This window comes from Sceloporus occidentalis, unplaced genomic scaffold (genome assembly GCF_023333645.1).
Source record: "Sceloporus occidentalis isolate IW3139 unplaced genomic scaffold, rSceOcc1.0.p SCAF_404, whole genome shotgun sequence".
In the NCBI taxonomy this organism is placed as follows: domain Eukaryota; kingdom Metazoa; phylum Chordata; class Lepidosauria; order Squamata; family Phrynosomatidae; genus Sceloporus; species Sceloporus occidentalis.
In genome coordinates this window covers 44,251-60,350 of record NW_028317384.1, presented here as the reverse complement: position 1 = coordinate 60,350, position 16,100 = coordinate 44,251, and the positions used below count along the sequence as shown (strand labels likewise).

At 54.2% G+C, this 16,100-nt stretch overlaps 1 protein-coding gene across 2 annotated transcripts; it reads left to right on the top strand.

The window, feature by feature from the left end:
- The first annotated feature begins 5,245 nt into the window (after nucleotides 1-5,245).
- LOC149272862 (sterol regulatory element-binding protein cleavage-activating protein-like) lies at nucleotides 5,246-16,100 on the top strand. 2 transcript variants are annotated; one of them, XM_089506646.1, is made up of 22 exons: nucleotides 5,246-5,367; nucleotides 5,865-5,988; nucleotides 7,370-7,527; nucleotides 7,763-7,983; nucleotides 8,289-8,394; nucleotides 8,628-8,800; nucleotides 8,875-9,001; nucleotides 9,380-9,492; nucleotides 9,574-9,668; nucleotides 9,879-9,977; nucleotides 10,286-10,504; nucleotides 10,699-11,108; nucleotides 11,664-11,852; nucleotides 12,209-12,413; nucleotides 12,646-12,761; nucleotides 13,103-13,667; nucleotides 13,792-13,877; nucleotides 14,151-14,233; nucleotides 14,517-14,683; nucleotides 15,105-15,185; nucleotides 15,367-15,573; nucleotides 15,855-16,100. In XM_089506646.1, exons 1-22 carry the CDS (start codon nucleotides 5,246-5,248, stop codon nucleotides 16,098-16,100), a joined length of 3,912 nt encoding a protein of 1,303 aa, XP_089362772.1. The 2 variants fall into 2 exon arrangements, with proteins under 2 accessions (XP_089362772.1, XP_089362773.1); XM_089506647.1 differs by having other exon boundaries at nucleotides 14,151-14,237; nucleotides 14,530-14,683.

Genomic DNA, 16,100 nt, shown 5'->3' with positions numbered 1-16,100 from the left:
GACTTTAACCCTTCCTAGCAAGGAGTATAATTCATTCAGCCTCTGTGGTTCCCCCCGAGCGACGTCCGGCCCCCCGGACACCGGGCTGCCTCTGTGTGGAATCTCTCGGCATAAATGGAGGAGAGACGTCTGAACGGACGGACCGGGGGGGGAGGGGAGGAAGGACGATGGAAACGTTTCTAAGCAGACAGCGTGCTCCCCGGGGGCCGGACTCGGGCTCCTGGCTACAGACGCGCATGATGTGGTCCATAGGGCCCCGTGGGTTATCCCCGGGTACAGCAGCCCGCTATTCCCACCGGACGGGGGTCTCCAGTAGTTTTGCCCCCCACATTGTTCTCCCCCTTGGCTCGCTGTCCCTTCCGGGCGTCTGGGAGGGAAGGGGCCGCTGTTGAGTTCCCAGAGGTTACCTTTGCCTATCCAATGCATGCTTTTACTCCCTCACTGTATTACCCTCTACCACTTCTGCTGGGAGGCTGCTCCACTTATCTCCCACCCTCTAGTGTTAGATTCCGGTCTCTTGTTGTCACTTTTGGGTAAAATCTTATCGCAAACTACGTGCAGGTGACGGAGCCAGTCACAGAAAGCAGGTCCTGCGCAACTACTGCGGGTCACGTGATGTCGCAACCACCTGAGCACCAACCACCTGACAACACATAGAAAAGGGCTGGGCTCTGTACCGGCTCTGTACCGGCTCTGTACCGGCTCTGTACCGGCTCTGTACCTACCGGCTGCATCTCTCATATTTTAAGTTATAAAAGGCGAACATAAGATGCAAAAAAAACCCAATAACTTTTACCGTGCGGAGGCCGGGGGGCGCGAGCCCTTTTGTTATGTTTTATACAGTCTGCTCGGCCCCTTTGGTACTGAAGACACAAAAGCATGTTGCCACGTTTACCAAAAAATAAAAATCCCCCCCCCCCCGACAAACACTGTGATTGGTGGTTATAAGCCCCTCCCACTCCCCTGGAGCTCCTTGTTCATGGTATAGACTGGGTCAGGTATATGAAGCCCCCCGACCTCATTACAGATGCTTCCATGAGCCAGGGGGTCCAGTCCTGCTCCGTGTGCAGTAAAATCACAGGTGTACTCGGCGCTTTACAGTGTAACAAAGTACAGACGCTGTGATTGGTTAAGGAGGTCCCTGATCTGAAGAGCTTACATGTCCTGGCGAGGGTTTCTGATGGCGATGGCCCCCTCCTAGCCGCGGAGACCCCTCCCCTGTATTTGCACAGTGCTGGGTATCTGTCTGCAGTGTACTCTCTCTCGGTCAGCCCGTTACGGAGGGATTTGGCCCCTTTAACCCCTTGCTGTCTCCTTATCGAGGTCCGTGCCGCAGCGCAGAGATATTCAGGCAGCAAAGTCCACTTGTGATCGGATCGGATGCCGGGACACGGAGCTCCCCGCTAATCATTCAACAAACACGTCTCTTATCAGATGGGCGCGCGGCCAAGGTTATCCCGCCCCGGTGTGCTGCCTCGCAGTGATGAGACGTCGCTTCTCCCAGGGAGAGCCGTCCGTGTCCAACGTGCCCCCTGAACCCGATGGTCTCGCTTCTGTTTAGACGCTCGTTGATACTGGATCCCCCTGGGACCCCAATCCGCGCATGTTCTGATGGCAGGGTCCGGATACGGGGCCCGCAGAACCGGTTCGTGCGCCAGAGGGATCCTTAAAGCCGGCGCCGTTCTTGGGCCGTCCTTAATAGAACATTTAGGTTATTTTCGGTTCTATTCTTTAACCGCCCCGTTTGTGGCCCAAACCTCCGACCGCCGGAGAGACAGCGAAGGACGCGGAAAATAAATCGGTGATTTTTTTATTCATTCGCACGCTGGTGAAATCCGCCCGTTGTTATTGCCCCGGGGTTATGTCTTCTTTGCCCCGTTCCATAAAAAAAATTCAGGGACCTGGCCAAATATTGGTGAAAATAGTGTTCCGCAGCGCGGGGGGTGTGGGGGGGGGCACTCCGTGTAAATATTTGGGAGACGGCGACGTCAGGAATCTGGATGGAAAATATTTACTCGGGGTCCGGGAGAGCCGTGTAGAGAGGATGGCATGGGGGCCGCAGTGGATCATATGGTCTGCTCTGTATACGTATAATAGGATTCGGTTTGGGAGGTTCGGCCCCTGGGGGCCACCGGTTGTTTGCCCGATCAGAGGCTGGCAGCATCTCCAGGGGACGACGCGTTATTATTCAGAGTTATTGCATCATCAGGCAGTGTTTTCCGACTTGCTCAAAATGAGTAGATTGTAAGCTCCTGTGCGCAGGGCCCTCATTACCTGTTTCTGTAAGTCAAATTGTTATTTTACATCATACCTACGTTGCCACGGTATAGGATGACGCTATATAATACAATAAATAATAATATACTGGACATGGCTGATTGATACAGGCGTAACTAGTCGATACAGACATGGCTAGGTGATAAGGGGGGTAAGTACTAGCAGTGTTTACATGGTTGTGGCCGCGTCTGCGCGGACCCCGGGGGTTTAGGGCCCGGACACACAGATAAACGCGCCGTTACGTGATATCTGCGGCAGAGCCGGCTGCTCTCCTGTTTCATTGAGGACGCTCTGGGGGAACCGGTTTGACGGCCGTACCCCGGGGTGATGAAAGCCGAGGGCAGGTCTGAGCCTGTCTGATAATTTAACATTCGCCAGGCCTTTCATAACATCGTGACGCAGGAACCTGCCCTTCAAGGCTTCTAAAGTATATAATAACTGCCCAAAGTGTCATGGCGGGAGGGGGGGTCTTACCAGCTTTAAAGGGAAAGTCCCATGGAAACAAGACTGGGATCATAACCCCCCAGCACTGTATACATTAATATAACCCCCAGCGCTGTATACAGTAATATAATCCCCCAGCGCTGTATACAGTAATATAACCCCCAGCGCTGTATACAGTAATAACCCCCAGCGCTGTATACAGTAATATACCCCCCAGCGCTGTATACAGTAATATAACCCCCAGCGCTGTATACAGTAATAACCCCCCAGCGCTGTATACAGTAATAACCCCCCAGCGCTGTATACAGTAATAACCCCCCAGCGCTGTATACAGTAATAACCCCCCAGCGCTGTATACAGTAATATAACCCCCAGCGCTGTATACAGTAATATAACCCCAGCGCTGTATACAGTAATATAACCCCAGCGCTGTATACAGTAATATAACCCCAGCGCTGTATACAGTAATATAACCCCCAGCGCTGTATACATTAATATAACCCCCAGCGCTGTATACAGTAATAACCCCCAGCGCTGTATACAGTAATAACCCCCCAGCGCTGTATACATTAATATAACCCCCAGCGCTGTATACAGTAATATAACCCCCCCAGCGCTGTATACATTAATATAACCCCCAGCACTGTATACAGTAATATAACCCCCCAGCACTGTATACATTAATATAACCCCCAGCGCTGTATACAGTAATATAACCCCAGCACTGTATACAGTAATATAACCCCCAGCGCTGTATACAGTAATATAACCCCAGCGCTGTATACAGTAATATAACCCCCAGCACTGTTTACAGTAATATAACCCCCCCAGCGCTGTATACAGTAATATAACCCCCCCAGCGCTGTATACAGTAATATACCCCCCAGCGCTGTATACAGTAATATACCCCCCAGCGCTGTATACAGTAATATAACCCCCCAGCGCTGTATACAGTAATATAACCCCCAACGCTGTATACAGTAATATAACCCCCCAGCGCTGTATACAGTAATATAACCCTCCACGCTGTATACAGTAATATAACCCCCAGCACTGTATACAGTAATATAACCCCCCAGCGCTGTATACAGTAATATACACCCCCAGTGCTGTATACAGTAATATAACCCCCAACGCTGTATACAGTAATATAACCCCCCCAGCGCTGTATACAGTAATATAACCCCCCAGCGCTGTATACAGTAATATAACCCCCCAGCGCTGTATACAGTAATATAACCCCCAGCGCTGTATACAGTAATATAACCCCCAGCGCTGTATACAGTAATATACCCCCCCAGCGCTGTATACAGTAATATAACCCCCAGCACTGTATACAGTAATATAACCCCCCAGCGCTGTATACAGTAATATAACCCCCAGCGCTGTATACAGTAATATAACCCCCAGCGCTGTATACAGTAATATACCCCCCCAGCGCTGTATACAGTAATATACCCCCCCAGCGCTGTATACAGTAATATACCCCCCCAGCGCTGTATACAGTAATATAACCCCCCAGCGCTGTATACAGTAATATAACCCCCCAGCGCTGTATACAGTAATATACCCCCCCCAGCGCTGTATACAGTAATATAACCCCCAACGCTGTATACAGTAATATAACCCCCAACGCTGTATACAGTAATATAACCCCCCAGCGCTGTATACAGTAATATACCCCCCCCAGCGCTGTATACAGTAATATACCCCCCCAGCGCTGTATACAGTAATATACCCCCCCAGCGCTGTATACAGTAATATACCCCCCCAGCGCTGTATACAGTAATATAACCCCCAGCGCTGTATACAGTAATATAACCCCCCAGCGCTGTATACAGTAATATAACCCCCAGCGCTGTATACAGTAATATACCCCCCCCAGCGCTGTATACAGTAATATACCCCCCCCAGCGCTGTATACAGTAATATAACCCCCAGCGCTGTATACAGTAATATAACCCCCAGCGCTGTATACAGTAATATAACCCCCCAGCGCTGTATACAGTAATATACCCCCCAGTATTTATAATTCTTTTTATGTTCTTTTTTGCCTTTTTTTTTTTTTTTGCTGTAATTCACAGGAATTCTCACCCCGGCGCCAAAAAATAAATACTACAAATTTTACCAATGAAGCCCATGTAATCTAAATAGTGCATCCTGAGTGTTTAGAGTAATGGGAGTGATGTTTCTCCTGCTTATAATATATTAGATTTATTTATTTATTGTGCAATTCAATAATTGTGATTTTACACATTTTTGTTAAATAAAGCTATTTTGGGGTTAAAAGACTGCAGTTTTTAGATATTCAGTACTTACATTTTTTTATTGTTATCAGCATCATTTTTCTTACTTGTGTGTTGATGCAGATTTGCAGTATATAGCACGACGTTAAATTGCAAGCTCTTGGGTCTAGCACGTAACTGCGCTCTCTCCCACAGGCTCATGTTCCTCGTCAGCAGGGAGCCGGCCATGGAATAGCCCTGTGGGTCACGTGATGGCGAGAAGGTGACGGCAGCCGACGATGCCCCTGACTGACAGACTGCGTGAGAGGATATCGCGGGCCTTCTACAGACACGGACTCCTGTGTGCCTCCTACCCCATCCCCATCATCATCTTCACCGCGCTCTGCATCCTCGCCTGCTGGTGAGTCCGTGGGTTCTGCTTGGGCTTGGAGCTGATTCAAGGAAGTGTTACGTTACTGAGAGGGTGGTGGGTAAGTGGAGCAGCCTCCCAGCAGAAGGAGCTCCTTGTCGGCCGGGGCCCCGTTTCAGGAGCTGATGTGAAATGTAACTGCAAATAACAGAAACGTGTTATCCCTCACACCGACTTTCCTAAACCAACAGAAGCCAATCCAGCGCCTGCTGCCCCGGCCTCTGCTTGGGCTAATCTCACGGGGGGGGAGTAATATACATACAACAGAGAAGGAGACGAGGGCCTGATCCCGGGAGCTTGCACTCTAGTGAATAAAGTAACGCGTGGCAGTGGCCATGCTTTGAGCTGCGGGCCGTTTCAGACATGTTGAGTATTATTTATAAACGGCAGGTCTCGTGCGCAGTGCAAGCATTTCATTATTGCCATGGCGACTGCTCCGTTTTTGCCCTCTCGCTATTGATTGATCTTTTGCCCTCTTGTCTCCGCAGTTACCCTCTCCTGAAGCTGCCCCTGCCTGGAACCGGTCCGGTGGAGTTCATCACCCCGGCGAAGGATTATCGACCTCCTCGTCAAGAACCGGCACCGGGAGACCGTATCGAGCAGCCTGATTGGGTAAGCTGCAAAGCATTCTGGGAAGCTGCTCAGCTCCATGGCGGGCTGGTGGTTTATATCCCCCCTGTCCTGGTTGTTGTTTAGTAGTTTTATCCCAGGAAGCATTGCATGGCATGCGCAGCCCAGGCACCGAGTAATGGCCAGGTAAATGCCCAATTTACTAATGAACGACTTTAGGGTCTTCGGCCCCCTCTATAGCATCGACGTTGCCGCGCCTCTCACAGGATCGTTCTGCGGTTGCCCTTTGGACTGGCGGCGATTGCCCCCCTGGCACAGGTTAAAGGGCTTTTCCGGCTGTAAACGTCTGGTGTGCCCCACGGCCCTTCGGACAGGCGTGTCGGTGACCTTGGCCCCTTCCTGTTTTTCTTTCCGCTTATCTGTCCACTAGTGACGCAGCCGAGGGATTTAATCTGCCCCGATGCCCCTGATAACCGGCTTTGCGCCAAGGTCTGGCAGATAAGGCGGCCGGGGGCCAGCTTGGCCCTCGTAGACGTGTCGGGAATGTGATTTCCCCAAATAACGTCAGAAATGGCCCCACAAAGCTTTTTTAATCAAATAACGGCTGTCCAAGAGACTGCGCAGGCGGCACCCGGGGCCCCACAGGGCGCTTTATTCTGCGTGGCGCTCTAATCTCACGAGACCCCCTGGCTTCCCGTCGGTCCGCGCCACGAGCCATCGATTCGGGGGTCCCCATCTATATTTACTTAAATCCATGCGCGGTCCCCCAAACGGGAGAGCCGTGCCTCTGGATCTACCGGTGGGACCGTATCCCCCGCTCCCTGTTCACCGGAAAATCACTCGGGGCCAAGCTATTTAAGCGAACACCCCTCCCCCGCACCTTTCTTTCCGTACCGCCGCGTGAATTTGTCGCACTTTGGGGAACGGCAGTTACCGGAAATGTTCTGTTTGGCGTCTCCTGTCCTTCACCGGCTCCCTTATCAGCTGCTGAAAAACATCCTTTCCACGCTTTTACTTATCAGGGGGTAAAGGTGAGGAACGTACAGCGAAACCCGTCACACCGGCCCCGAGGGGCCAAACACTTCCAGCAAATCCAAACCGGTTTAAACCTTCTGTATCCGGAGCAGACGAGCCGAGGCTCTTGTTGTATTTTTTCTCCTCCTTTGAAATAAATTCCCTCCCGTCCTTTATCCCTTTATGGATTTAAACGTCTCCCCCGTCTCGTCTCCCTCTTCTCTCCCCCTCTCTCTCTCTCTCCCTCCCCGTCTCTCTCTCTCCCCGGAGCCGGTCACATTGAGATCTCGTGGTGTTTCCGGGTGATTTTTATTCTGCGTGTCGGGGAATCCAGCTCCGTGTTATCCGGGTATTTACTGATTTTCCGGGGTGTAAAGGGGTCACTGATCACCGGCGCGTCTCCCCGCAGTACGTCGGGCTGCCGGTGGCCTACATCCAGCAGGTGTTGGTGAAAGCCGTGGTGTCTCCGTGGGATAAGAACTTCCGGGCCGTGGACATCTTCCGCTCCCCGCTGTCACGAGTTTTCCCGCTGGTGGAAGAGATCAGGAACCACGTTCTCCGAGAAAGGTTCGTCTTACGGTTCCGTGTCTTGTAATGATTTTTATAGATAATAATATGTATGAGAATCCCACCCGAGTGCCACGGGAGCAGCCGTCTGAAATCCCGGTGTCATTTATCGCGATTATTCGGACCGTGGTATCGTTTCATGGACTCTATGCTCCCGTTCAGGTGTTTATGTTATATATATATATATATATATATATGTTATGTTTATGTCTATTTCCCGCTTCTGTCACCGCAGCTCCGGCCAGACGAGCCTAGAAGATGTTTGCCTCCAGGTGACCGACCTCCTGCCGGGGCTGAGGAAGCTCCGGGGCAAACTGCCGGAACATGGCTGCCTCCTGCTGTCCCCGGCCAACTTCTGGCAGAACGACCAGGAGCTCTTCAACAACGACGCGGACCTCATCAGAACCATCCAGCAGCACGAGCCCAAGACCCTGCAGACCTCCGCCACGCTGAAGGGTAAGCGCTGCGCGCCCCCCGCCCAGGAGAACGCGGCTTCGCGGAGATCGTTCGCTGCTGGAGGGAAATGGATCGCAATGTAGCAGAGATTCAGCGACCTGAGAGAAAGTATCAGCCAACGATGGGAATTTTTCTCCAGCTTCGGCCCGTCGCGGCCCTCTCGCTAATGGCTGCCCGCGGACTGCATTAAACGGATCCCCTTTCCTAAATACGGAGTTCTGTGTCGGTGTTAAAAGCCCACCCAACCCGGTCAGTATAATAGTATGTTTGACCCCCAGCCCCCCCACGTCTCTTGTGTTTTGCAGACCTCCTTTTCGGGGTGCCGGGGAAGCAGAGCGGAGTCAACTTATACAACCGCAAGCGGCTCGTATCTTACACCATCACCATCGCGTTTCGCAGATACAACGCCACGTAAGTAGTCCACATGGAGGCTTCACCCGCGTTTAGACACCCGCGTCCCCCGTCCCCCCGAGGTGTGCCCACCGTACAGCGGCATAATGCAAAGCAGATTCGGCTCCACATAGAAGTCTTTTCCTCGGTCCGCAGCCTCGTTTTTTTCGGGCCCTTTCCTTACGAGCCCCGGGCCCTTTCCCGGCCCTCCTTGGAAAGGTTTTTGCAGCCGCCTCGTGGTTTGTGTGTTTCAGGTTCCTGCGCAGTCTGAGGTCCCGTCTCCGGCAGCTCCATCCCTGCGCCAACTGCACCCTGAAACTGCGTAACATCGTCCACATTCACTTCAAGGAGGAGATCGGCATCGCTGAGCTCATCCCGCTCGTCACCACGTACTTCATCCTCTTTGCTTATATCTATTTCTCCACCAGTAAGTACGGGGGGCCGGTGGGCCGAGCCGTCACCCGGGTGCGTTCAGTAACCGGCGCTTGTCTTTGTCCTCAGGGAAGATCGACCTGGTGAAGTCGAAGTGGGGTCTGGCGCTGGCCGCGGTGGTCACTGTCCTCAGCTCCCTGCTCATGTCCGTCGGTCTGTGCACCCTCTTCGGACTGACGCCGACCCTCAATGGCGGGTATGTGGCCGGGTGACGAGCGGCACGTTGGGGGTCTCTGGAGCCAGTATTAGGAGAAAGCTTTATGGCAGTCGGACCGGTAGGAGGCTCGGGTCGCTCGGGCTGTGATGAATGTTTAATATTTTCTTTAAAATCTACAAAGCTGACCGAGATCTTTCTGACATCGGTTCTGGTGCAAAAGAGGTAAAACTGGAGCTGTTGCCTTAGCAACCGAAGAAGTCTTCCTGCAGACGGCTTGTGCTTTTACCGCTTTGCACCAGAATTGCACATAAAGCTAAAGGTTTAGGCAGCGTTGAGGTTCTGCCATGGGGTGTGTTGGGATGCGGCGCCCCCCGGTGGTGGCTGCTGGTTGCTGACGGCTGTAACTGTCGTCCTCAGGGAGATATTCCCGTACTTGGTGGTCGTCATCGGCTTGGAGAACGTCTTGGTGCTCACAAAGTCCGTGGTGTCGACTCCGGTGGATCTGGAGGTGAAGCTCCGCATCGCCCAGGGTGAGTCGCCCTCCACGGGGGGAGAAGAATTCGGGTCTGGGGACCGCCAATAACTCGCCTCCGGCGCCTCTTTCTCCACAGGCCTCAGCAATGAAAGCTGGTCAATCATGAAAAACATGGCGACCGAGCTGGGAATCATCCTGATTGGATACTTCACGCTGGTGCCGGCCATCCAGGTGGGTTTATCGCGACGCTTTTATGCATTCCCTCCATTCAGCCAGGGATTCCGGGGAGTCACCCCCCTTATGAGCTTTAAATAACGATTCTGCTTTACCTTATAACATATGTCCCGGGGGGGGACGTATAGATCGCTATGTATGTGTGACGCCAGAAACCTGTACATGCGCGGCAGCCCACCCCGCTCATCGCCGTCGATCTCTCCCCAGGAGTTCTGTCTGTTCGCCGTCGTCGGGCTCGTGTCGGACTTCTTTCTGCAGATGTTCTTCTTCACCACCGTGTTGTCGATCGACATTCGAAGGATGGAGGTGGGTACCGGCAAGTCCCGCGACAAAAGCAAAACGAGGAGATAGTGAGGAGTGATGCGCGCGGAACGGTGGGGGACGTTTCAACGAGGATCCCGGGAGAGCAGCGCATGCACGGACCGAGGGGCACGGGGTGTAGCTTTGGTTGGGCAAAAGGGTCAGAAACAAAGAATCTCTGAAGCAGAAGTAATGCTTGTGGATCCGTGCGCTGTGATGCTGAGAGATGCGACACTGGATGACATCATCAGGATGAGCCGTATTATGATGTCAGGGCGCCGTCGCTCCGTGTAATTATCATGTCTTATTCATAGCTGGCAGATCTAAACAAGCGGATGCCCGCCGAGGCCTGCATGCCTCCCGCCAAGACCGGCCCGCGAACACCGAGGTACGAGCGGCAGCAAGCCACGCGGCGGACCACCCCCCACACCATCACGCTGCAGCCCTCCTCGTTCCGCAACCTGCGCCTGCCCAAGAGACTGCGCCTGGTGTACTTCTTCGCGCGGACGCGGCTGGCGCAGAGGATCATCATGGTAAGGAGACCGACGTGTCGGCCGGGAGTCTGGTCGGGTGACGCCACCGGCAGCGTCCGGGGACACAAAGCCGGCGTAACTCCCATAACACCCAGCTGGCCAGAGGTCGTCGGCCCGGCAGCTACAGGAGAGGGCGTGCGGCAGCCGTCGCAGGTCAGGGCAGGTTTCGGTACATCTCACGTCTCTGTTTGCAGGCCGGGACGGTCATCTGGATCGGGATCCTTCTGTACACGGACCCCGCCGGCCTGCGCACATATCTCACGGTTCAGGTGACGGAGCAGAGCCCCCTGGGTGGGGAAGTGATGCCCCCCCTTCCCGTGCCGGTCCTTCCTGCCGCCGACCCCCAGAATTCCCTCTCTGTTTTCCCCACCGGTTCATCCCAACTTCTGGAGAACCAGTCGCAGCGCAAGGAGGCGCTGGAGTCCCTCGTGGGCCGGCTGGAGGGATGGGGAGAAGAGCAGAGGGATGCCGGAGAGGAGAGCAAAGAGGACAGAGGGCACGCAAAGGTGACGTGGGGAGCGGAGGACGAGGAGACCTGGAGGAAGCTCTCGTTCAGACATTGGCCGACGCTCTTCAGCTACTACAACATCACCCTGGCCAAAAAGTAAGCAGCCGCCGTCTCCAATCGCACAGAACGCGCGGCTTCACCTTTCAGCGGATGAGGCTGCAATTAACTGAGATTACTGAATATAGAAAAGCCCCTCCGGCCCCCGTCTGGTCGCCGTCTGACCTTAATCAGTCGTTGGTCTCGTCTTAGATTCAGGAGCCGTATGTCTATCCCATGCATGTTTAATACCCTCACTGTATTACCCTCTACCACTTCTGCTGGGAGGCTGTTCCACTTATCCACCACCCTCTCAGTAAAGTAAAACTTCCTTCCATTCCATCTCAGTCTCTGACTCTCTAGTGTTAGATTGGGGTCTCTTGTTGTAACTTTTCTCCTCTTCGCTGTGTATGGGGGGGCTATAAAACCCAGACAAGAGCCGGTACTGACTTCCTGTAAATGATGGGAAGGAATAATTGTGAATGAGGTTTAGGACTGGATTATATTTATTATGTGTAAGAATGCGCCGGCTCGTTGCAGGTAGATGTTGGTCGGGCCCCGGGCCCCGCGTTCTCTGTCCTGTGAGGTCCGTCTGATGCCTCTTCTCGGTTCTAGGTACATCAGCATCCTGCCTGTGATCCCCATCACCGTGTACCTGACCCCGCAGGAGGCGGCGGACGCCCGGCACCCGCTCGAGGCCCAGCACTCCTACCTCTTCGATCCGCCTCGGGACGCTCGGCAGGAGGAGAAAGCGGCCGGAGGGCCCTCCAAAGCCCAGGGGCCCGCGGACGTCACCCTGTACAAGTAAGAGCCCGGATCAGCCAACAAATGCCAAGAAACTCCCAAAAAACATCCGGGATTCCACCGTCCTGCTTAACGAGTCAGATATGTAAATGGCGTGACGGCCGTGTGCTGACCCCGCACCGGTCTCTGTAAAGGGGGGATTGCGGAGCGTTATTCGTTTCCACCTCTATGAAGCCGTATCTCATATCAGGACTTCATTAACTTCTATATGCACTGTTATACAAGATAGGAGCATTCTGATTGGCTGATGGGTATTCTATACTCTGTCGCACATTATGGGGCTCCCCGATTGGCTGATGGGTTCTTATTGTTATATTCATGTAATTGTTGGCTTTTTTCTCTTCCCGTACCGGCAGAGTGGCCGCGCTGGGACTGGCCTCCGGAATCCTCCTGGTTCTGCTCCTGTTCTGTTTGTACCGGCTGCTGTGTCCTAAAAACTACGGCCAGAACGGCCTTTCCCACAGCCGGCGCCGGAAGGGGGGTGACCTACCGTGCGACGACTACGGCTACTCGCCTCCCGAGACGGAGATCGTGCCCCTGGTCCTGCGGGGTCACCTCATGGTACGTGGTTCTAGATGCCCCACCGCGAGGAAAGCCCCAAATCTCCGCGGTTTCAGCGTTTACGGTCTGACCGCGGCTCGTTGTAAATCGGTGTCCGTGCCGAGACGCCGGGTCCGGTTTGCCCCGGAGGAGCCGCAGCCCGAGGCGCTTTATTTAGGGCCGACACGAGGTTATCGGGGAGAGAAGTCGATGTTTATGGCGGGTGGCTGATTGCGATGAGCTCTCTCTGCAGGACATCGAGTGTTTGGCCAGCGACCGGATGCTGCTGGTGAGCTGCTGCCTGGCCGGCCAGATCCGCGTGTGGGATGCCCAAACCGGCGACTGCCTCACCGTCATCCCCAAGCAACGGTGAGAGGACCAAGAAAGCCGTGCCTGCCGGTTCTATACATTATCGGGGCATTTAGAGCTGTAGATCCCTGCGATGCCCTCATACCCAGCAAACATTCTCAGAGTCAGGGGCATAAGGGGTTTGGGAGAGGGACTAAACAGTCTAAACAGGGGATACTTGGCAGGTATGCCTCTGGAGAGGAAAGTGTACTATGGGAGCTGGGGAGTAAATTTTTCCTGATATATTGACGGATAGAAGTGTTCGATCAGCGAGAGCGTAACACAGATTAAGGATAAAACGTATATTTGGAGTGTGAGAGGCACGCGGTTTCTGCCGATTACCGACGTTTTCCCCGCCTCAGCCTGCGCAGGGAAAGCAGCGGCGTCTTCGATTATCCGGAGAGCTGGGAGACGCTGTCAGACTGTAAGTACGGCGCCGAGGACTGCGTGGAGAACGGTTACCTCCTGAAACGCCGGCCGCCGCGATTCTACGACCAGCCAGACCTGAGCAGCCTGATCGACACCAACTTCCCAGAGCAAGCCAAGCAAGAGGAGCCCGATGGCCGCCAGAGACCGGTCAGCGTCGGGCGCGAAGGAGGAGCCAACGGTTACAACTTCAGCGGCCTGGTGCAGCGGGCGTGCGAAGAGCAAGGAGCCTCCGCCCTGGGCAGCTTCCCTCCCGTGTTTTCTCCCCCGCTGTACGGACCCGGCGCGCTCTCCGCGGACGGGCGAAGCAGGTCGCCCGCGGGGCGTTTGGATGAGAGTTCCGCTTCTTTCAGGAGGAAAAGCTCCGTAGAGGATCCCGGATCATGGAACGGGACGGTCTCGCCTGATCCCGGCTGGACAGAGGATTTCGAGGGCTCCGTGTGGAGCTTGGGGCTGCAGGGCAATCTGATAGTGGCCGGGAGGAGCAACGGAAGCCTGCAGGTAAGTGCCGTGGAGGAGTTTGAGCCCTGCTGCCCCGTCGGGGTGGACTCGGTCCTCTGTGTGTTGGGATTTCTGAAGGGTCTCTGCGTTGCCCCCCATACACAGCCCGCTTTCCTCTCTGCAGGTCTGGGATGCCATAGCTGGAACCCTGCAGTGCAGCCACGGTGAAGGTCAGAGCGGCATCACGGCCCTCGTGTTCCAGAACCGCAGGTGAGTGGTTTCTCCGAGACCCCGCCGCAGGTCGGTCGACTCCGTGACCCCCGCAAGCATCAGGACTCATCTTGGGTGTAAAAAATTGAAAAAATAATAATAAAAAAGAAAACTTTTGTATTTACCCATCAGACTGTTACGATCTACCCCCCTCTGCCACACGTATCTTACCACTAGGACAAGTGTATCTGCCCAAGGAGTCTGCCGGCAGATGTTTCTCTCTGCCAGCGCCGGTCACCGGGGGTAACTAATTACTTTTTATATGTTTCCCAGGATAGTGGCGGCTCGACTTAATGGCTCGCTGGACTTCTTCTGCCTGGACTCCAACAAATCTGCCAGCCAGCTGCAGTTCCGAGGTGAGCGCGGACTCCACAAGGGCTCGTAATACACGCTATGTAAGAGATTGTGGGAATGGCCACCCCTGTGCCGGCACCCGGCTGCTGCAGCTTCACACAGACCCTTTCCTATGGATATATCCGTGTTTGGGCTGGTTTATGGTCTGGGTTTTATCGCGTTTCCATTATTTCTGGGGCGGACAAAGGGACCTAATCGCTAAACAGAGAGTTTGCGGGGAGTTGGGTTTCACCCCAGTTCCCGGCCCGGAACCCTCAGCATCAGCTGTTTCTCCTCTGTTTTCAGGAACCTCTAACAGGAGCAACATGCCGAGCTCCCCGCTCTACAGCAGCAATGACATCATCAAGTGTCAGCTGACTCACAGCGTGACATGCGCCCACCAGAAGCCAATCACAGCGCTGAAGGCTGCAGCTGGCCGGCTGGTGACTGGGAGCCAGGACCACACTGTCAGGGTATGTACCGCAGGGTGCCACCGAGGGGCCACAAGCCTGGGCTACGGAGGTCCGCAAAAGGCCCGGCACAGAAACATTACAAGGGGAAATAAAACCTTCCCCCACAGCCTGGGGCAAATTACCCTACGTGAGCCGTGATGTAAGCGTGTTACTCGATCCGGAGGTGGATGTCGCCAGCCGCTAATCCTTAAGTAATAAGAGTTCTAAATACTCGGTCTGGATGAAGAGCATTTTTATTACGCACCAAGCGATACGAAACGAGACGGCGCTGTTAACTTTATTACCGGCATTTGCCGTTCCCCGTCTGATCTGAGGGCATTTCTCTGGGGTAGGCGTATGACGTGGATAATGTTACCCCGAGGGGCATGTTGCAGGTGGTTCCGCAGGGGCCGTCCGTATAACGCGATGCTTTTCTCTGCAGGTGTACCGGCTTGAGGACGCCTGCTGCTTGTTCACCCTGCAGGGACACTCAGGGGGCATCACAGCCGTTTATATCGATGAGGTGAGTGTACGCTCTGACCCCCCCGGTCCGTGCCGGCCATTATCCGGAGTGCAACCATCTCCCTCGCCCCGCGGAAAACACTATATACCAACAAGGCATTGGCCGGGTATCAGCAGAGTCGTGCCTAGTGGCCCCTGGATATACCTTCCCTCTGACATCACTTCTTTACTTGTTCCTGCAGACTATGGTTCTGGCCAGTGGGGGGCAGGATGGAGCCATCTGCCTCTGGGATGTTCTCACTGGAAGTCGAGTTGGGCACATGTATGGGCACCGTGGGGACGTGACATCACTGATCTGCACCGCTTCCTGCGTGATCAGCAGCGGCCTGGATGATGTCATCAGCATATGGGACAGGAGCACCGGGATCAAGCTCTACTCCATCCAGCAGGTGGGTTATCGGACTGCAGCAGTTTCCATAGCAACGGCACCACAGCTGTCTGGTCAATTATATATCAAATATATATATATACTGACCAGCCAGGTAATTATATCATTTAAAGGAACTCGGGGCCCTGACGCAAACTGGAAATCAAACTTTATATGCATAGAAATGCTCAGGGCTGTATCGCAGACGGTGTTTAGAGCTCTAGCGGTAAAACGTTAAAGGGAATCTCCTTCCCGGGTCTAGCGTGACGTTATTTACGTAAACCGTTTCTTGCTCCTCTGTAGGACTTGGGCTGCGGCTCCAGCTTGGGTCTGATATCGGACAACCTCCTGGTGACGGGGGGCCAGGGCTGCGTGTCCTTCTGGGACATCGGCTACGGAGACCTCCTGCAGACCGTCTACCTGGGGAAGTGCGAGGAGGCGCAGCCGGCCCGGCAGATACTCGTCCTGGACAACGCGGCCATTGTGTGTGACTTTGGCAGCGAGCTCAGCCTGGTCTACGTGCCGTCGGTGCTGGAGAAGCTGGACTGA